We start from the raw sequence: 22,859 nt of genomic DNA on the forward strand, positions 1-22,859 counted from the left end.
ATACTATTAATATATGGTTCCTCTTATACAAGTTATGAAGAATTGTCAAACCCATAGGGACAGAAAGCAAAATAGAGTTACCAGAAGATGGAGAGGGGAGGAATGGAAAGTTACTGTTTAATGAGTACAGAGGTCAGTTTTGCAATCCGAAAAACTTCTGGAGACAGCTGCATAACGCTGTGAATATACTTAATGCCACTGAACTGCACATTTAAAAATGGTTAAAATTGTAAAGTTCGTATTATGCATATTTTACCGCAATAAAAATAGATCAGTATCTGGAACTGAGAGGGTTGGGGGTTGGATGCCCGCAGGTAGGTGCTTCTATTCATCACACGTGGAATGAGGAAGGGACTGTTGGTCTGGCCACAAGGGGGAACTTCACCCCTGGGCTCTGGATGCACATTTGACTTCTTGGAACCCCGCCATGTGGGTCGCTCTAGTTTTAACACTATGAAATCTGTCCTGGGTTTTTGCCCCCTGCAGAGAGCACCCCAGGACACTTCACCATGGTCAGACTCAGGAAGGGGTCCTCAGACTTGCCCCTCATGGGTGGCTCACTACAAAGATGCCTAGTTCCAGCTAAGTGACGAGTTGAGTGACGAGCCGTGGTTCCCAGTTGTTTTTTTTGTTTTTTTTTTGAGACGGAGTCTCACTCTGCCACCCAGGCTGGAGTACAGTGGCACAGTCTCAGCGCACTGCAACCTCTGCCTCCCAGGTTCAAGCGATTCTCCTGCCGCAGCCTCCGGAGTAGCTGGGATTACAGGCGCCCACCATCATGCCTGGCTATTTTTTTTTTTCAGTAGAGACGACATTTCGCCATATTGGCGAGGCTGGTCTCGAACTCCTGACCTAAGGTGATCCGCCCGCCTCGGCCTCCCAAAGTGCTGGGATTACAGGCATGAGCCACCGCACCCGGCCCCCAGTTTATTAAGAAACACTAACCGATGGCTCTCACCTCCTAGGCATCTCCTGGTCTCTGAATTTTAAATCGCCACCTTTCTTTCTACAACAAGAGGGAAATAACCAATACCTCAAACCAATTTCCTTCTCTAGGGAATTATATTTTAATATAATTTACCTGAAATTATACCACCCAGAGACGTTTTTCTGGGGGAAAAAAAATCTGTTTTTTTGATGAATCAAACAATCAAGTCTAAGCTCATTGCCCTTACAGATTTTCAATGCCTTCACGGCCTAGGAGGATGTAATTATGTTTTTTTTCTATGGAAGCGTTAAAGGGCATTGCTCTTCTTTGCATCCGTCATTTCCCGACCCCTCCTGGCTTGTCAATTTCACGGTTGCCTCGGCTCAGGGGAGGATGAACTTTGCTTTATGGCAAATGAGGAAGAGGACTGCTTGCAAATTCAGGAACACATTGAGCCTTGGGTTAAGTAAATATTTCACTTATATGGGACACTTGGCCTCTGTCAGAAATTGGCGACCAACCTGGCGGACATGGTGAAACTCTGTCTCTACTAAAAATACAAAAATTAGCCAGGTGTAGTAGCTCAGGCATGTAGCCCCAGCTAGTTGGGAAGCAGAGGCAGGAGAATCCAGAATCACTTAAACCAGGAGGCAGAAGTTGCAGTGAGCCAAGATCTCGCCACTGCACGACACAGCCAGACCCTGTCTCAAAAAAATAAAATAAAAATAAAAAAGGAAGAAAAAGAAATTTAAAAAAAGAAATTGGCAGGACAAAGAGGAGGTGCAAAAAGAGGGACTTCTTGTTGGCTGAAGTACTTGTAGGGTGAGGAGAAATCTTGGCCTTTGCCCTCCGAAAGTTCGCTAAAAATTCGCCGACGAAACCAGCAGATGCATAGAGGAAAAGGCATACAAATTTGTATGATCATACTTTTATGCGACACAGGAGCCTTCCAAATGAAGACCCAAAGATACAGGCAAACTGTCTATTTTTATGCTTAGGTTCAATGAAGTATGGGCAGCCATGTGGATAATACAACTGGACAAAATGTGTCTGAGCTAATGCTAATGGACTGAGTAGGGAGAGCCAGTAAGGCCTGTCTGTCTAGATTCTTCTTGGCCTCTATGCACAGCGTTCCTTCCTTCTGGGTATAGGGTAGGACCCTCTCTGGAATGGGGGTCTTATGACCTACAGTCAAACAAGGTAGGTCAGAGGATCCCTTCCATCCCCTCCCCTCCCCTCCACTTCCCTTCCCAGGCTGGAGTACAGTGGTGCAATCACAGCTCACTGTAGCCTCGACCTCCTTCAACCTCCTGGGCTCAAGTGATTCTCCTACCTCAGCCTCTCTAAGTGTTGGGATTACTGGTGCATACCACCATGCCCAGCTAATTTTTTTTTTTTTTTTTTTTTGTAGAGATGGGGTCCTCCTATGTTGCCCAGCGTGGCCTTGAACTCCTGGGCTCAAGCAATCTTCCTGCCTTGGCCTCCCAAAGTGCTGGGATTACAGGCGTGAACTACTATGCCCAGCTGAGAATTTCTTTGTGGCTAGTTTTCACATAGAAAGATGTAAAAGGGGAAATTTAAAGTGACATTTTTAGGTTTTATGGCTGGCTTTGGGAAAAAGGGGTTCTGGTTTCTAGAAACTGCCTTGGCGAAGAGGGATTCTAGTTTGTATGGCTAGGCTTGGAGGAGCATGAGGGGCCAGAGACGGGAGGGCCAGAGATGGGAAAAGGTCAGAGAGAGCTGCTTCGAAGACCTTCATTTTGGGGTAACATTTTCTGAGCCCCCAATACATATAATCTGGCAGGTAACGTGGCCTCAGTTTCTCCTCACCTGCACACCTACCTGCTTCCACCTGCGGGTCACTGGAGCCCCACTGGGAGCGTGACCCCTGTCCTAACAGGAAGAACAGAAAATTGCTGGCACAGGGAGATGGTACAGTCTCAAACCCGCTTTGGCCTCCCTTTTTTTTTTTTTTTTTTTTTTTTAACATGGAGTCTTGCACTGTCGCCCAGGCTAGAGTGCAATGGTGTGATCTTGGCTCACTACAACCTCCACCTCCCAAGTTCAAATGATTCTCCTGCCTCAGCTTCCTGAGTAGCTGGAATTACAGGCACCCGCCACCACACCCAGCTAATTTTTGTATTTGTACTAGAGACAGGGTTTCACCATGTTGGCCAGGCTGGTCTTGAACTCCTGACCTCATGATCCGCCTGCCTCAGCCTCCCAAAGTGCTGGGATTACAGGCGTGAGCCACCACATCTGGCCTGGCCTCCCTTAAGTGTTCTATCCACCGTAGCTTGTGTTTTCATACACCTTTCAGTCTGTTTGCTCTCAGCATACCTAGTTTCTGGTCTCCTGGTCAACCTGAACTCTCGATTCATTATTCACAGGTACTTTGATTGACTGCTTTAAATTGATTCACCTTGACATTTAAATCCTGGATGACTCTGGTTGCCTGTGCCACTGTGCTGACTTCACAACTTCCCTGGACCTCCAACCCATGATGGTTCTTGGTTTTCTAAGCTCTGTTACCAAATCATAACCCATATCTACCATCCTCAGTCAAACACAGATAAAGAACACACCACACCACCTGTGTAGTCTCATTTGAATGGTTCCAAGAAGCAGAGCTCCAAATGCATACATTTTTATCTACAAGAGATCTTCATGAGAAAGGACAGCCTAAATTATTCAGCAGTAGTCTGGGCAACTCACTAAATTAATAAGATTATCCTAAAACAGGCCTGATTTTGCATCTATCAAAGGATTCATTTTTTTCTTACTCAGAGTCTGAATATGAAAGTCTGATTCATTGACTAATCCAATCTCCATTGACCAACTCAAGACAGATCATTCATGGTAACTTTTTGTTTTGTTTTATTTGCATTGGAGTTTTCTACTGTCGTTGGTCTGGGTGTGGTTTCATGAGAAGACTTTCGTTAAAATAACATTTTTTTTGTTTAATTTTTTAAATATTTGATTTGATTTGATTTTTAGAGACAGGGTCTCAGTCTGTTGCCCAAGCTGGAGTGCAGTGGTACAATCATAGCTCACTATAGCCTCCCATTCCCAGGGTCCAGCAATCTTCTGGCCTCAGCTTCCCAAATAGCTGGGACTTAGGTCCCCAGATAATTTTTTTTATTTTTGTAGAGATGGGGTCTTTCTGTTTTTCCCAGGCTGGTCTTGAACTCCTGGCCTCAAGTGATCTTCCAGCCTCACTCTCCCAAAGCATCAGGATTACAGGCATAAGCTGCTGTACCCAGCCTATATTTTTAATTTTAACCGATCATTTATAGAGCGATCAAGATTCCTCTAGCAAATATAGAAAATGCGATGGGCTAGAATAAAACAGATTTTTGTTTGTTTGTTTTTACCACAGTCATGTTGGAATGTGGAGGTCTTGTTGGAGTCCCGACCTCTGGACTGTGACACCGTGGGACTGGGCCCTGGGGAGAGACAGTGCCGTGTCAGCAGACAGTCTCCCAACTAGGCTCTTCCAATGGCCAGATAACCATTTACACCTCTGCTTTCTTTTTCCCCTTGAGAAAAGCATTCCAAGAAAGCAAGAGAAAAATGCAGTCTAGAAAATGGCTTCCCACAGTCATTAGCTTGCCAAAATTGCATCTGCCCTCCAGCAGGGATGTTGACCCCACTTACATTAGTGCGGCCTCTCCATTTCCATTCATCAGGTCCCTAGCATTGTGAATGCCGTGGTGAGTGTTGTTTTCTTTCCAAATAGGAAAGGGAATGGGGTGCTCATAGACCCGCTCTTGAGAAGCCAACGTGAGAAGAACAATGGCCCTGCCTGTTAGAGAGTTTCAACTGCACCAGGGTGGATTTTATGTAGGCATGGCCACCTAAGAGCAGCAAGAGAAGCCACAGCCTGTGTTTTAACAGAACGTACATAGTTTCATTCATTCTGTAGTCATTTCATGCCCATTACACACAAGACACTAGAGACTTTTTAAAAAGAAAGACTGCTAATTTAGAAAGACCAGTTTTAGAGAGGAAAGAGATTTTATGAGAAATGAATAGTGCATTGAAAACTGAGAACCCTTCTAATAGCTATTATGAACAATATAATACCCCCAACGAGTCAAGAGTTCAAAGGAATTTAAGTTATAGATTAAAACAAAGTGTTCTTAGCTCTATTTGCCTCTTATAAATTCTACTTGACTTCCTTTATATCCGAAAAAGACACTGACTTTCTCCTCACTGAGCAATCCTCCAACCTCTTCCCAGCTTCTAGAACACATTTTCTAACCTCTTAATTCCTCTTTGGAAAGGAAGTGTTAATTATCTCCCAGAACAACTCTCGTATGAGCATTAAGTCAGCTTCATCGTCCTCTGCAAAAAGGAAGTGACTCTAGGCCCACCTGCCCTTCTCTCTGGAGACCCCTTTCTCAAGCAAGCAGACCCCCTTTTATTATGAACAGGACCCCCACTTTACAACTTCACTCCCACCAGGCCCCAGACCATTGTTCTTTTGAGTGTGTGTAACCCCTAAACAAAACAAAATATGTATTCTTTTCACATAAGGCTTTGATTACACATATGCATGCTTGCGAAGTACCTACTCAACAATCATCCTTGGGAAAGGATGAATTTCATGGAAATCAAATAACAGGAGATTAAGAAAAGAGGGTCTGAGGGCATTTAATTTCCGACTCATGGCCTGGACTGATTTAATTCAGGCGGCTCTGATTTTATTTCTACTGGGGCCTGGTGTGCATATGGGAACTTACTTTCCTAACGGGCAATTGATAGATGACATCACTTTTATGGCCATAGGATCACTCGTATAATCATGTGTGGAGCTTGCGGGGAATATGTCTAAACATAGCTCTTGGCTCGCTGCTCGGGAGTGCTGAAGTCAGAGGGCAGCTCCTGCCTCTCCTGGACTTTCCCAGGGACCCAAAATATTTTTGTATACACAGCAAAGCATTTTTAAAAGGTTATTCTCCAGTCCCCAAAATGAACATAGTGAGTTTCCTAGCATTGATATAAATGGGTTTTTTGGGTTCTCAGGTTGAGAAACGATGACGCCATGATGACTCTTGGTTGGAGCTGGGACGTTTTCCAGACCCAAATATGGGATTAAATGTGTTAGTGAGCAATCCTGAAACGCCTTGGGATTTCGAAAGACTGTTTGGGTTTGAGTTTTGCATATCACCCACTCACTTAGCCATACCAGTGCTATTTCTAAATAGCGTTTTGGTTTTTTTTCCCCAAAGAACTGGAACCCGGATTAGAAAATGACAAATGGTAACTTCCAAAAATATTTGGACTTTTGCCCCCACGGTGGGTGTGAGAGAGTCAGGAGCAGAAGAAGGTGGTATGGAGGGGCTGTTGAGAGAGGAAGGGGACATTCTGGGCTCTTCTGTACTCCAGCCTCTTTTCCCCAGATTCCATCTGCTGCAGCCTGCTGGGGGCTAAAGCATGGGGGGCAACAGACCAGCCCCCTAAGAGCAGCCCTTTCTGTTGCTGCCTCCACCCTATCCTACCCAAAGGCCATGTCATAGAATCTAGCTAGAAAACAAAGAACGCCACCACTTCACACTCACTAGGATGGCTGTAATCAGAAACAAGATTGGCAAGGAGGTAGAGAAATTGGAACCTTCACACACTGCTAGTGGAAATGTAAAATGGTACAGCTGCTTTGGAAAACTGTCTGGCAACTCCTCAAATGGTTCAACAAAGAATGACTATCTGTCCCAGCAATTCCACTCCTAGGTATGTGCCCAAGAGACAAGAAAAACATACACCTCACAAAAACGCTTACACAAGTGTTTACAGCAGCATCATTCATAATAGCCAGAAAGTGGGAACAACCCACATGTCCATCAACTGATGCATGGATAAATAAAATATGGTCTATCCACATAATCAAATATTATTCGGCAAAGAAAAAAAAAATGTACTGGCACATGCTACAACATGGATGAATCTTGAAAACATTACACTAAGTGAAAGAAGTCAGGCGCGAAGACCCCATTAACATAAAATGTCCAAAATAGGCAAATCTTTGGAGACAGAAAGGAGATCAAAGTCTGCCTGTAGCTAGGGGGAGTGAAGAGAAATGGGGAATGACAATGACAGCTAATGGGTATGGTTTTGTTTTGGGGGATGAAAACGTTCTAAAATTAGATTGTGGCAATGGTTGTACAATCCTATGATTAAACAAACCACTGAATTGTACATTTTAAATGACTGAAGTGTATGGTATATCAATTATACCTCAGTGAGGTATTTTTACATTTCACTGACAAAGAGTGATAGGCCACCTTCATTTAAAGAACAAAGCTTCCAACACTACTCCTGTCCAGCATTTTGATTATACGTGGAGATTGCTTAACGGCATTCAGTGGATGGAAAGAAAGAAATATGCAGTAAATTTAAACCTCAGTTTGAATTTTGTTGAGTCTTGTGTTGGAAGGCAGGAAAGGAATGTGGAATTAAAACACGGATTAGTAGTTAAGACCTGGAAAAGTCCTTATGTGACACAGAAGTAGAGCTAAGTGCTCACAAAGCACAAAAGAAATCAGTTTTCTACAAAACCAGAAAATATGGTTGATGGGCATTTCTGAGTGCATCTCTGCCTTTCCCTGTCACTCGTGTGGATTTATTTACTTTCCTATCACCTTCTCACTTTGGAATAAATCGGCTATTGATCTTCCTTTGTTCTTCCAAGAGAACAGATTTGACTTATGCTAAGGCATTAATTCCTTGAAGTTTCTTGATATTAGGCCTCAAATGTACTGGGCTTTGCTATTGGAGAAATTGTCCTTTACCTTGAGATCAGATCAGTAAAAGATAACGAAATACCTACAAGAGAATCTTTTTTAAAATGCTACTTACACTAGTAGCTGACTTTGACCTGAGATAGGAGTTCTTCAGTCAATCTCATGGCTGACGTTTTTACAAATAGATAGCAATAAATAATCCCTGAATGATTAAAATGAGTTCCATTAGCTTGCACTTCTGAACACATTTCTTTAGTCGCTATAAATATACTTCTCCATGTGTACGCTCTTTTCTGTGTATTTATGTATTTGCAAATTTTGTTCATAATTGCACTACACATTACTTGCAACTGAGTTTTTCCTATTCCTTTTCAAGGCAGTAATTATATCTTAAAACATTCCCAGAGCCAGACACACGCATTTGTTGCTTAAAAAAAAAAAAAAAAAAAAAAAAAATTCCTCTGTCTTTACAGAAGCAGTGAGCGAGGGTCTGGTAGCAGAGATAGAAAACACAGAAACTCCGAGACGGGGAAGATAATGAACCAGCGGGACGGAGGTGGGAGCTGCAGGGGATGGGGCTGAGAGTCCGTGGCCAGCAGTCATCCCTGCCATGCCAAGGTCCCACCTCCTCTTCTGTTCTGTCTTTGGGCAGGGGAACTCCTGGCACCAGCAATGCCTGCCTCCCCCCGAGGTCAGCCAGTGAGTTAGGGCTTCCAGCCCAAGTTCCCTTCCCCAATGTGCAATCCCAGGACCAAGACCTCAGCTTCTCCTTGGGATGTTTCCCCAGGACTTACAATAGGCAAACACTCAGCAACTCACCCCATCTGGCCAGCAACTCAATACTTGACTCTTTTCACCCCTCATAGTAGCAAAAGTCTCATGGAAGGAGGAGTGAGAGAGTGACTATTCCTCACTTTGTCTTCCTGGTGTCTAATGTGGTATTCCCTATCCTTTAGACACCAAGAGGTCACTGTCCTCATCCATTACTCTTTAGGTTTTGCGATCAACTGTGTAAGTGGTAAACTGCCTAGAAGATGCTTATTTTCTATAATTCTTGAGAAAAGAATAAGGAAAGTGATGAAGAGAGGCTGGGAGTTAGACCAGTCCAGGTCACATGTTCGCCTGGTGAGCTCTGGTGACTTGCTCCAGCTATGTCACAGTGTGCAGGGGGTCTGGCTGGCTGCTGTGCTGGGACCTCCTCTTCTGTAAGATGAAGGTGTGTACACACACAGAGAGAAACACAAGAGACAGACACACACATAGAGATTCACAGAGATTCACAGAGACACACAGACGCACACATAGATACATAATGACCCACACAAACACACAGACACAGCACACACATACATAGATGCACACACAGACACATAATGACACAGACACATAATAAACAGACACATAGACACGAGACACACATACGCACAGACACATATGCACAGACACACAGAGACAAAGACATACACAGTAGACACACACACACAGACACAGACACACAGAGGCTCAGAGATAGGCACACACATACATATACACACATTAACATATGATAGATATACACACAGACACAGAGACTCACAAAGATTCACAGACACGCAGTAGACACACACACACAGGCACATACATAGAGACAGAGCCAGGCATACACGTACACACAGGCACACATGAACATACATACACACACAGAGACTCAGAGACACATAGACACACAGACATGCACTCACACAGACACACACACACCTATGGTGAATTGCTCTGAGGTTTCTAAATCCCTTTGAAAAGCAAGGGCATTGTGTTCAGTGGCAGCCATTCCGCTTGCATGCATAGCCTCTCAGAGGCCATGGGGGAGCTGCCTTGTGAAACTCTGAATTAGTGATTTAAAGGCTAGGGAAGAGCCAGGCACAGTGGCTCACACCTGTAATCCCAGCACTTTGCGAGAGCGAGGCGGGTGGATCACCTGAGGTCAGGAGTTTGAGACTAGCCTGGCCAACATGGTGAAACCCCATCTCTACTAAAAATACAAAAATTAGTCGGGCATGGTGGTGGGCACCTGTAATCCCAGATACTCGGGAGGCTGAGGCAGGAGAATCGTTTGAACCCAAGAGGTGGAGGTTGCAGTGAGCCGAGATCACGTCATTGCACTCCAGCCTGGGTGACAGAGCGAGATTGCCTCAATCCATCCATCAGTCAGTCAATCAATAAAGGCTAGGGCAGAATCATGTAGATGATTGAAGATATAGGGCCAGCAAAATCAGGCAGCACTGTCCAACAGCACTGGGCACAGAGCTTCCATGGGCACAGAGAGAGGCGTCTGCTGCTGGTGTCACCAGGCTCCGATTCCAGACTCCAGAGCAAGCCCCCCTAAGGAACACCACTCGTGCCCGCAAATGGTAAAGATATCAGGGCAGCTTGAGTAGGTCCTGCTGTTCTCATGAATTCTTGTTTATATTCAGTCATTTTTCAAAAGAGCTTATTATGGCACCTTTATATTCAAAAGATTCCCAGACCATAAGCTAAATATATATATTTAACTTTTTTAATTTTTAAAGTTACATTATTTCATCATAGAATAAAACAATGCCTTTAGAACTGTCCCTATCTAGTCCATAATTACATGCTTTGGATAAGAGTCTGTTTCACAGCCAAAGTCCCCAGAGGATGGAGAGCATTAGTTCAGGGCACACACACTGAAACTAACTATGATATATCTTGCATTTGTTTTTTCATGAAAATACCGATGCAGTTAGCTAACGTGTCTGGGAGCATCATTTTCTGCATACTGTTTGCTTTTTCATTTAATTTCTTCTTCACCCTCCCTCCCTTTCACCCTGCCTCGCTTTCATCCTCCCTCCCTGCCTCCCTCTTTCCTTCCTCCCTTCCTTTCTTTCTCCTTATCTTCCTATCATCCTACCTTCCTTCCCCTCCCCTCCCTTCTCTTCCCTCTTAGATAAAACTTTCTGGTGATGGGGTTTTTGCAGAAAGGCAAGATTCTGTAGTACCCATCTGCTTTTCATTACTGGGGTGTAAAAATAAATAAATAGTATACAGGAATAAAATTATGCATCGTGTTTTGCCTTAGGGTCATTATTCATGGAAAAATGATAGAGCTATTCAAAAAAGAGTTTAAATTAAAATGGGCCAGGTGAGGTGGCTCATGCCTGTAATCCCAGCACTTTGGGAGGCCAAGGCAGGATGATCACAGGAGGCCAGGAGCTTGAGATCAGCCTGGGCAATATAGAGAGACTCCCCTAAAAATAAATAAATAAAGACTGCCTTATATTAATTAAACAAATCAATGCATAAATTCAAAGCAAAAGGAGAAAGGGTATTAAAAGAACATAATTTAGAGAAACACAAATTTGTATCCTAAGAGTTTCATATTATCAGTGGTAGATAATGTCTTTGAATTACCAGATCATAATAAGTAGAGGGAAAAATATCAGCCACATGCCATGCTCTTTATTATCCACTTTAAGTATGTCATCTCATTTAATCCTCACAACCTAGGGAGGTAGGTACTATTTCCATCTGACAGATCAAGAAATAAGTCAGAGGAGTTAATTAATTTGTCTGAGGCCACACAGAAAATGACAGCCAAATTCAAACTGAGGTTACATAGGACTGCAGGATGCTCTAGTAGATTAGTACATTTTACATTTCTACTTTTCTGATGGCATTAGTTAGGATTGAAGAGACAGATAATAAATAAACAAATGGAATGTGGAGAAGGCAAACATGCCTTGTAACTTACCATGATTTTTCAGGACTGTACAATCAAAATGACATTAAAGATTAAACATGCTTCTTCTCTTAATTGTACAGCTAGGTCGTGGCTGCATTCTCCCCTCCCCCTTCTTTCCCTTCCAGCTTTGGAATCTCACCTTTTGGTATATAATTTATTGAATTAGGATGCAGATGCCCTTCTAAAATAATCAACAATCAAAACAATGAATGAAATTCCAATGGTTATGACATGTTTAATTGAAGGACTTTCCTTGGGCTAATTTCTACCTGTAGCTTACCCAACATGCGTGCATGCATGTAGCTTACCCAATGTAGCAAGACCGTTTACAGGAAGTAACCCATCATGAGAAAAAAAAGCAAAACGGGATAGCTTGACTTTACCTCCTTTTCCCTGCTTTCCTCCAAATCTTGGATGTTGGTGTGAAATCCATCAGATAAGTATTCTTTCCAGCCATTTCAATCCCAATCTAAACTTGGGACGCTTCCAAAGAAAATGCCTGGCTTTTTACAAATTGCCCACAGGAGTAGCAATTTCTCCAGTGCTGCTACAGAATGGGACTTTCTGCTTGACCATGTGGAAGCTCGTGGGTTCTCCAAGTTGTAAAGAGTTAAGAAAAGAGATGGAATGTCTGGGGAATGTTGCATGGAAGGCTGCAGCCCTCTGCTCTTAGCTTTCTTACCCTGGAGGGGATCCCGGACTCGGTGATGCTTCTGGGTCTGAGGTCTTCCCTAGGTTCTGTTTGATCTACTGAAGACCCAGCCTCAGTGCGCTGAGAAACAGGGATGTGCCGTTATCCGCACGCTGAGGTTTATTTTTACCTTGGCCGCGGTGAGTCCCCAGAGACAAGGAGAAAACATTTTAGGAGGGAGTTCGGAGCCTTTTGCTTATCCTTGAAGGAAAGCAGTCTCTGAGGATTAGCGAGGGTGGTGGTGAGGGAAGGTAGGGGGAGGAGAGTCAGAGGAATCAGAGTTATTTGGACTGCATTTTTTCCTTGCCTGATTAAATCTTAACTGACACTGGCACTTTGTGTCACTAAAAGAACACAGCCCTGGATGTGGGGCCAGGGACCAGAGGGGTGGCGGCAGAGTCTGGGACTGGCATGGCCGCTGGGCCGCTTGGCTCTGAGGACCCGCCTTGGAGCTGGAACCTGACTTGCCGGGCACTGAGGACCTGCCAAGGGGGTAACCTTCGAGTTCTGCAGCTGATGCTAACACCATGGTGCATCTCCAGGGCCGTCTATCAGGTGGGACCAGAAGCTCCTCTTGCGTTTCTTTGAAGCATGGGAAAGTGGCGGTGAATGGTGGGGAAGGGGGCATGAGCTACTGTCACATACGTTCGGGACTCTGAAGCATGTTACATTTAACAGGGAGCAGTTAACATGAGCAGAGCCTCATCTTCTAGGTGTCAAGCGTGCTATACGGTGCACCGCGTGAAGTGCACTGTAGACATGATTTAATTCAGCTTTCAAAGCCACCCGATTGAGGAAGTGCCCATGTCACCATCTTGATGATTATTGTCACCATTTTGAGATGGGGTTATTGAAACTCAGAGAAGGATGTAAGTTGTTCAAAGTCACCCAGACAGAGCCTGGTGATTTCAACCAAAGTTTTCCTGGCCGCAAAGACAAAGGATATTCTTTCCATAAGTCCATGCTCCTCTCACAACGGATGATTTATCAAACTGTGCGTGCATGCGGTGTGTGGGTGCATGCATCTGTGTGCCTGTGAGTATGCATGTGTGTGAGCATGTGTGTGCATGTGTGCATGCGTGTGTATGTGAGTGTACCTATGTGTGTATAACTGTGTGTTGGGGGTGGTGACAAGCTGATAAGGGGAGTGTGGTGTGTGGGACAGGAGGCAAGGCAGGAAGGTCCTCAGGCACCACCACGGAGCCTCCTTTCCTTTACATAGTGGCCTCTGGATTCAGACACACACCTCTCTACCCAAATATAAGAAAAGGAGAGAAACTTTCCTGAGGGAGAGTGGCACTTCTGAGTCAGTTAACTGGCGGTGGGTGCAGAGCACTTCAAAAAGGGGAGACGAGAGTGTCTGCCTTCTCCAGCTATCAGTCCAGTTAGGTGGCATTAAGCCACGTCCCTGCTGGCCATGGAGACTTCAGTCCTGACAGCCCCAGCCCTGCCTGAGAGTACCCAGATTGCACGGGGAGTGGAGGGTGCAGGCAGTGTAGCAAGTGAAAGAATGTCCCTTGGCCTGGCTCTTGAAGGGGGATGTCGCTTGTTTTTCCTCCTCTGACGGGTGTTTGTAACCCAGTTTATTTCATTAAGTTGATTTGAGCGTTTTTGGCCCTCCCTCTATGAGCTGGCTCATGACAATACTTGTAACCCAGCATGTACAGCTGGCCTTCGTATTTTCAGGTGTAATTTGGTGGTCTATAATCCCTTAATAAAACGCACTGGCTAAACCACCCGTCCCCTCGCTCCACCCCTCCTCCCGGAATGTCTGGACTTTCAGGGAAGGGAGGCTCCCTGGAAGATGTGCCCGAGGGTGTCAGGTGGGAACAGCCCCCCAGGACCCCTGCTCCTGCTTCTTCACCTGCCCCTGGGCAAGCGAGGGGTAGACCCTTTACATGGCTTCTGAAGACTTTTCTAGAATTCTTGTGCTTGAAGGACACGTACCTAAAAACTTTACTCTAAACATCAAGTGTGTCTGTCATAGATCATATGTAAAAGAAACTTACAGAGAACTCCTTCCAAATTTGACAAGCATCTGAAAAATTTACATAAGATTTCCCATGACATGTTGTGAATCTGAAAGAATCCTGGGGGGAAAGAAATCCCCAGCTGGGAGGTTCAAGCAGTAATGTGGCTGGTTTGTCCATCTGAAGCTTTTCTGAAACCGCGATTTACAGTCAAAGTCCCCAAGCTGGGTATGTGGGGGTAATTACTTAGTCAAGATGATGCTGTCTTTGCAGTGATTACAAATGAGTTTTGAAGCCCTGGCTTCCGGCCTCCACCTCTCACTTTCTTTTCATCTCCTTCTTTTTTTGGTGGGGGAGGGAACAGGGTATTGCTCTGTCACCCAGGCTGGAGTGAAGTGGTGCAACCACGACTCATTGCAGCCTCGACCTCCCTGGACTCAGGCGATCCTCCCACCTCAGCCTCCCAAGTAGCTGGGACCATGTCACCATGACCAGCTAATTTTTAAAAAAATTTTTTTAGAGACAGGGGTCTCACTATGTTGGCCAGGCCAGTCTTGAACTCCTGTCCTCAAGTGATCCTCCTCCCTAGGGCTCCCAAAGCAATGAGATTACAGGTGTCAGCCCCCATACCTGGCACTCTTTGTCTTTTAAATCAACTAAGCAGGGTGGGCTAGCCCCGCCTCAGGGGCCTTTTTCAGGATTTCCATTAACGTCCTAAGTATACTGAAGAGAGTGCTGAATCATTGGCCACCAGGCCTGGAGAAAGAATACATTTCCTGCTCAAGCATGACTCAGTTCAACTCCGCAGACAGGTCCTGAGCAGCAGATAGGTGCCTGGCGCTGTCGTGGGTGTTTGGGACTAAAAGGCTAACCACGCCTCATGCTTCTCTGTGGTCTCTGGCCAAGCCAGAGCTTTGAGGGCAGATATGTCCAACCCAGGCAGCTGGGAGGTAATCCCCACAGGTGGGTCTGGAAGGCAGCCAGGATGGCAAGTCTAAACCACTTCACCAACCTGGGAGGCTCGGTGGACAAGGACCGATTAGCAGCCTGCAGAGCCAGGCCGAGGGGGCTGGGAAAAGAAGAGGCGGCCCAGAGCAAGACCAGGCTGGGGTGGTCTGCAGGAGGTCCAAGATTACCAGCCCACGGTCAGCATTCACCTTCTCCAGCCCTCCTTTCTACTGTCAAGCAGGGCGGCTTTAGAGGCACATCTGCAATGATACACGGGCCATTTCCCATTCTTGATGGTCTCACAGGAAAGAGCCAAGAACACAAGAATTGCATTCAACAAATAGAGGCTTTGAGAAAAGTGCAGAGAGCAGCTACCTTCTTCACTGCCCCCTCAAAAAAAAAAAAAAAATCTGTCAGTCACTCCTAGCCTTTGCTTTCTCCATTACAGAATGGGAATGATAGCTTCATAGCATTGTAGGGCTCAAACAAGCGATGGAGCCAGGTGCAGTGGCTCACGCCTGTAATCCTAGCACTTTGGGAGGCCAAGGCAGGCAGATCACCTGAAGTCGTGAGTTCAAAACCAGCCTGACCAACATGGAGAAACCCCATCTCTACTAAAAATACAAAAAACTAGTCAGGCATAGTGGCACATGCTTGTAATCCCAGGTACTCGGGAGGCTGAGGCAGGAGAATCTCTTGAACCCGGGAGGTGGAGGTTGCGGTGAGCTGAGATCGGGCCATTGCACTCCAGCCTGGGTGAGAAGAGCGAGACTCCGTCTCAAAAATATAAAATAAAATAAAATAAAATAAAATAAAATAAAATAAAATAAGCGATGGATGTGAAAGTGTGTCGCAAAGACTAAAAAACATACAAATGTGAAATGTTGTTGCTTTTGTTGAAATATTGTATTTTTGCTGTTTTTGATCTTGGGAAAGACTCATCTTGAGTGTATTATTTATTAGTGATATGGTGATTAATGGCCATTTTAATGTATTTTTTTAAGCAGTACTTTTTTGCAGTTTGCCGTATCTCCATTGGCTAAGGCGATGGCTGATGGCTCTGGATGAGTTCAGCTGGGGCACTTTTTAAACACACCCATACTCAGTCCTGACTCCCAGCTGTTCTGATTTGGTTGATCCGGGGCTTAGTTGTTGAGATGGTCTAAGGGTTTTTGATTCTAACGTGCTGTCCACCTGGAGTGACTGAGCTGAAGGGGCCTCATTCTGCACATAGTAAAAGGCAGCATCAGGATCACTGGGGAGACGCTATAAATATGTATAAAACGTCATAAGCACCCCTGCTGAAGTGCAGTGGTGCAGTCGTGGCTCACTGCAGCCTCAACCTCCTGGGCTCTGGGGATCTTCCACCTCAGCCTCCCAAAGAGTTGGGGCCACAGGCATGCGCCACCATGCCCGGCTAATTTTCATATTTTTTGTAGAGATGGGGTTTCGCCATGTTGTCCAGACTGGTCTCAAACTCCTGAGCTCAAGCCACCAGCCGGTGCCATCCTCCCAAAGTGCTGGGATTATAGCTGTGAGCCACTGCGCTCAGCCTACACAATCTGTATTCTTAACACGTGATTCCTGATATTAGCAGGAACTAATGACAGAGGACAAAAAGTCGTATGTGGCACCTGACAAACGAGGGTGTGGCAATGACTTGACAAGACGACCATGAGGACTGACTCAGATCATTCAAATTAAGCCCATGGCTTGGCCTATCCAAGGCAACCAATCCATGTTAGCTTTTGTTTGTTTGTTTGTTTTGTTTTGTTTTAGTTTCTTATTTCCATAGGTTATTGGGGAACATGTGGTGTTAGTTACATGAGTAAGTTCTTTACTGGTGGTTTGTGAGATTTCGGTGCACCCCTCACCCAAGCAGTATACACTGCACCCAATTTGTAGTCTATTATCCTTCACCTACTTCCCACCATTTCCCCGAGTCCCCAAAGTCCATTGGTCATTCTTTTGCCTTTACATCCTCATAGCTTAGCTCCCACTCATGAGTGAGAACATACGATGTTTGGTTTTCCATTCCCGAGTTACTTCACTTAGAATAATAGTCTCCAGTCTCATCCAGATCGCTGAGAATGCCGTTAATTCATTCCTTTTTATGGCTAAGTAACATTCCATCGTATGTATATACCACAGTTTCTTTATCCACTCATTGATTGATGGGCATTTGGGTGGATTCCACATTTTCACAATTGCAAATTGTGCTGCTATAAACATGCGTGTGCAAGTATATTTTTTGTATAATGACTCCTGTTTTTATTATCATGAGAAAGAATGTGATCACTCCAGGTCACACGCAGAGGCAGGATGTGGCTGTGGTATGCTACTCAGCACAGGGGTCCCCTTCTCTGAACAGCACTCAGCCCCAACCCTGGAGGGAAACTTCTGTCCCATCCAGATTTCCATCTCACTCTCAGAACCATGGCTGTGGGTGAGTGGCAGCCCCCTGCACATCTCCAGTCTCTTCTCAACAGGGACTTTCGTTTTTCCAAGTGTCTTTTACATATGACTTCTTTATCACGTTACCCTCCCAAACCAGGGTTAATGGTAGGGCCTGCCGCTTCTATTAGGTTAGTACAAAAGGCATTGCAGTTTTTGCCATTACTTTTAATTACAGCAAAAACCGCAATTACTTTTGCACCAACCTAATGTAATTGGGGGTAGGGGAGACTTAAAAGGAAAATCATTAAAAATTATACAAACTTACACTTTGGGAGGCCAAGACGGGCAGATCACCTGAGGTCAGGAGTTTGAGACTAGCTTGACCAACATGGTGAAACCCTGTCTCTACTAAAAATACAAAAAAAATTAGCCGGGCATGGTGGCGGGCACCTGTAATCCCAGCTACTGAGGAGGCTGAGGCAGGAGAATCGCTTGAACCCAGGGGGTCAGGAGTTCGAGAGGTTGCAGTGAGCCGAGATGGCACCACTGTACTCCAATCTGGGCAACAAAAGCTTAACTCTGTCTCAAAAAAAAAATTATACAAACTTAGATATGAAAGAAAAAATCACAGGTTATAAATGTAAGAAAGCTGACAATCATGAGGAGCATTACAAAATTCAGAAAAGGAATGTGTGTTTATTAATTAACCTACCAACATCCCTATTATCCTCTTCTTCCTACCTATTTTTGTTGCCTACTCTTTGATCTCTTCTTCACAAGGTAATGGTTTTATAACATTTTCTACAGAGAGAGAAGAGAAAGCTAAGTCTGTCTTTCCCATGCTATGGCTGATCAAAATCTGTCCTTTCATTACTGAAAGAAAGAACGGGTTCTTTCAAATTCGTAACTTGTCATTGGAAACACTGTGCAGAGTTTTAGAATTATTGAAGAACTTGGGAAGACTTCTTACAAGTTTCTTTGTATATGATCGATTGCAGAGCATGCTGTTGAGAGTAAGATTATAGGTATATGTCATCTAAACACAGGGATTGTAGGAACATCCGATTATATTCTAGTTCCTTCAGTAAAGAAAACATTGTATGGTGCTTTTGTAATTCTGTGTCCTATGTATTAAATATACTCCTGACAGTGGGAACACTTCCGCCTGTGACCAGGAGGTATGAGAATGGAACTCTCCACTTACTATCTTATCAGTCTGAGGATTGGAAGATTCCTCTACAGATGGGTTTCTGGCTCTTGGCATTTTAAATCTTCTTTCTCTTCTGCTAGCCACATACCTTCACAGCCTGGCACCATAAGATGCAGCCATATCTTGATAAGATCTCTAGTCCTTCATGAACAAGGTGGGTGAGTCGGCTTTTAGGGGTGAGGGTTCTTGCTGGAAGCCATTTCTACGCTGGTGCAGCTCACCGTAACTTGATTACAGATGGCAGTGTCTGTGGACCTCGCATATATTCCTGACTCCCAAACTGAATTTATCCTGACCATTCTTCTCCTTAGCTGAATTCCAAAAAAAAAAAAAAAAAAAAAAGAGGCATTAGTTGTAACTGATGACAATTAAAATACCTCCGTTTTGCAAACAATGAATGCATGAACATCTTGCTAGAAATTGTCCCAGAGACTTGCAAGATCCCATGAAACGAGGAACCCTGAAGTTTAAGCTTCATTAGTTTCATGACAAATTGAGTTCTGTCCTCTCTATTGCCTCCCCACCCACCCCCACCCTGCCTCCAGCTCCACACCGCTCCTGGCTGTGCAGTAAAACTATAGGAAAAATAAAATAAATAAGACCAACAATCTGAATTATTGGCTTACCATAAATTGCTTCTGGCCCCAAAGATGTAAAACACATATGTATGGCATATGTAAACCTGTTTTAAATTTTTCTTTTTAAGTTGGAAGTCATTCGTTGGTTGATGGGGAGGGGGATTGTATTTTTTTTTTTTTTTTTGGTGTTGTTTCGTTTTGCTTTTTTTTTTTTTTTTTTTTTTGGTCTATTTGTAGAAACTGCATCCTTCATCAGAGTCATCAGAGTTGTGGACTTTGTTCCTGTTTTTTTATTTTCTAATGCCTGTTGACAAAGCACCAACAAGATAACACGCCTGGTCCTCTCCTCTCCCTGGTTCTGGGATGGCTGTGTTGAGGGTCACAGGGTACATCCCACCTTCCTCCAAGCATGAATGCCCTTGAATGTTACATGGTTTTACAGTTATCAGTGGTTCACCCATCACTGCTGCTTCTAGAAAGGAAATATGGACCAGTGTCTAGAGTGAACATCCATGTGTTAGGAATTTGAGAAGGGTCCTTTTCCTAATCTGCATAGCAGTTCTAACCTAATGCTTTAACACTGGCTGTCTGGAGACCACAGAGCCAGGCCTGCAATGACCTAGAGATACTGAATTTCTCACACACTCTGTAAGAAAAACAAGTGAGCTAATATGTGAGATCACCTACCAACCTAGAGTAGGGTTTGTAATTACGTAGAACACTTTGTGTGTTTTCTTCTTTGTAGAAAATATGCTTCTGAAACTGAGAAATTCTAGAATAATGATTTTGAAAATGCATCTCTAAATGTCCACATGATTACTTTATAGTGACATCAATGATCCATTCTCCTAATAAAGAACAATTCCTCTAAAATGAGATTGGGTTTTCAATGATTCGTTTTTATCTTCACAAACAACTCATACAACCAATCTGGGACTGATGGAATCTGCCATGACCCAACCAAACGTTTCCACATGTGGAAAGTTGGACTTTGATTCTCAATTTGCTGTTTTTGCTGTTCCCCTTTCATCATTCTGTTATGGCAATGTATGTTTTAAAGAGTGATGCCCTGCGTATTATTTAATGCCTACATATGGTGTGGGCTTGGCCTTTTGTCTGATGATCTACATGTGTGGTTAAAAAAAAAAAGACGCTTGCACCTTAGCAAATCTATTAAATTTCTCTGTCAAGTCTGCACATTTGTTTGTTTTTAGTTTTTTTCGGGCATTCATTAAGGCCCTAGGTGCCTGTCAGTAAAGGAAGATGTGTTTGCATTTCTACCAGTGTGCTTCCATTTCACTCACCCTGTCGTTTGCAACCGTACTTTCTTAAATTGATGCAGAAACATATTTTTGCAATAGGATGGAAAGCAAAACTCTCACTTCTTACATTTGCAAATTGTTCTTCCTTGATGTGGACAGTATTTGCAAACAACCTGGCAGCTCAATTTTTACTTTGTTTATAAAATATTCTTGAATCTGACATGACATGGGGGATATTTTCATTCTCCTTGAAAGCACTTTTCTTTGTTCCAGTGAGTAAATAATACTTTGTTTGGGGGTTTACAATTAGCTGCCAGTTTTTGCATCAGCCACCAGTAATTTGGGTTCTGTCTCTCCCGCCATATGCTAATCCACCACCAAAGCATTGTGGGAATCAACTCAAAATTTGAGCTTTTGATCAATAGCCAACTACCTTTGAACACTGAGGGCTTCTAAAGGTCCACTTAGGTGGAGCTCAGGAATAGTAATCCCACTGAAAAGAGAACAGCCAGGGTTTTACTTAAGTTGTGTTTGTTTTGGAGTCTCCTGTGGTGGAACTGATGGAGATGATCAGGAATCTAATTGCTCTGCTATTCCCTTGAAAAAATGCATATTTCACTAAATAGAGAGTCTATTTGCTTACCATTCTCAAAAGGTTCTAGTCTTCACAAATGGGTGTCTTTTCAAAATTTCATCATGTAAGAGACAAGTTTTGACACCAAAAAACTATATAGATGTATATCTTTTTGAAATGTTCAGAGTATATTTCCAAATGCATTTTATTATTTTTGATTCTCAATACCCTTGGGGGTAAGTACTGTCATCTTCATTTTTATAAATAACGGTATCGTAACGAGACTCAGAGAAGTTAGTGGCTGGTCTCCTCTGGGGAGAGATCTCAACAGCCACACTGTAGACATTTGTTCTGGGGCAATGATCAGCTACAGAAGAAATGGTGTATTTGGAGTAGTCTCTTTCAACAAAGTCATTTGGAAGAAGATGGCTAGTAGCAGCTGCAGAAGCTGAGTGGCTAAGTTCCTCTACTTCTCCATTAATTAAATGAAGATTCATTCATTCATTCATTCATTCATTCATTCATTCATTCATTCATGTGTTTGTTCATTCATCTAACAAATAATTAATGAACACCCTCTATGTACCAGACATTGAGCTTAGTTCTGGAGGTAGAATGGTAAATTCATTCATTCATTCATTCATTCATTCATTCATGTCTTTGTTCAGTCATCTAACAAATAACTAATGAACACCCTCTATGTGCCAGACATTGAGCTAAGCTCTGGAGATATAATGGTAAACCAAAAGAAAAAAAATATGATTGCATACTCTTATAAAGGTGGAAATCTGACATCATTTACTCAGCAGCATTAATATAATGATTAGACAGTTTCAAGTCAAATTAAAATTGGAGGTCAGTGCTTTGAGGACAAGGCACCTGGTAACCTAAGAGGGACCTTGCCTTTTCTGTGATGTTGGGGAAAGCTATTTGAGGGGCACTATTTGGTCAGAGGTCTTAAAGATAAGTAGGAATTAACTAGGCTGAGGTGGTGGGAGGTGGACAGGCAGAAGTCACATTTGGTATCAAACCTAAGTTGCTATGACAGATGGGATGACAAGAGCTCTGAACCATCAGGTGGCCTTATTTAATAAGCATCATGTGTTTAAAATCATTTACAATGATGTTGCCTATACAGCTTGGCCACTGGCCCTCTCTACTAAGCACTGTCGTACCCACCACTGGCCCTTTTGAAAACCAGCTGGTCTGTTTTGGAAGCCTCACCACCCAGCCTCAGATGCAAATTGTCTTCATTCTCAAGGGTATGAGCTCATCACCACACCAGATGGGTTTCCAGTGAATGACTGTCCTGCAATCTGAGTATTTTCATGTCGTGTTAACTCCCTTTGAAAAATGGAAAGAGGATATGGGGGTGTCTTTCCCATCTTTGTAAGTTGGAGGAGAATTTCCTAGTTGTGGCCATATCCTCTACAGATTGAGAGAGAGCATACCTTTTGGAAGGAGACATAAATTCTGGCTAAGGATCCACTTACAATCATGTTTTAACTGTGCTCAATCCATTTTTACCATAGTGGTCATCAGTTAAAGTAACTTAGCTTCTGCAGTGGATAACTTGGAAATCTCAGTGATTTAACACAAGAGAAATGTATTTCTTACTCATAAAAAGTTAAACATGCTCTGGTAGGTAGACAGCCTTCCGTAGGATCATTCGATGTCATCTTGTGACTCTGCCCTCCTCTGGGTCTCAGTGTCCTCTTCACTTAGAAAAAAAAAGGCAGGGGGAAATGGAAGAGCTCTGGTGAGAGATTTTTACGGGTCAGACCAAGAAGAAGTGGGGCTCCCCTTCTTCTCATTGGCC

General features: G+C 43.7%; 1 protein-coding gene across 5 annotated transcripts in view; it reads left to right on the forward strand.

The window, feature by feature from the left end:
• Nucleotides 1–22,859, forward strand: part of FRMD4A (FERM domain containing 4A) — a 695,424-nt gene that overhangs the window by 352,495 nt on the left and 320,070 nt on the right. For 2 of the 5 annotated variants that reach the window (XM_025395884.1, XM_025395883.1), the window contains exon 1: nt 11,943–12,656. The exons of the other annotated variants lie outside the window; for them this stretch is intronic. In XM_025395884.1, coding sequence (XP_025251669.1) covers nt 12,513–12,656 — 144 coding nt within the window. In that variant the 5' untranslated portion in view covers nt 11,943–12,512. Of the gene's footprint in view, nt 1–11,942; nt 12,657–22,859 lie in introns of those variants that run through there. 5 annotated transcript variants of the gene reach the window in all.

This window comes from Theropithecus gelada, chromosome 9, assembly GCF_003255815.1.
Source record: "Theropithecus gelada isolate Dixy chromosome 9, Tgel_1.0, whole genome shotgun sequence".
Lineage (NCBI taxonomy): Eukaryota > Metazoa > Chordata > Mammalia > Primates > Cercopithecidae > Theropithecus > Theropithecus gelada.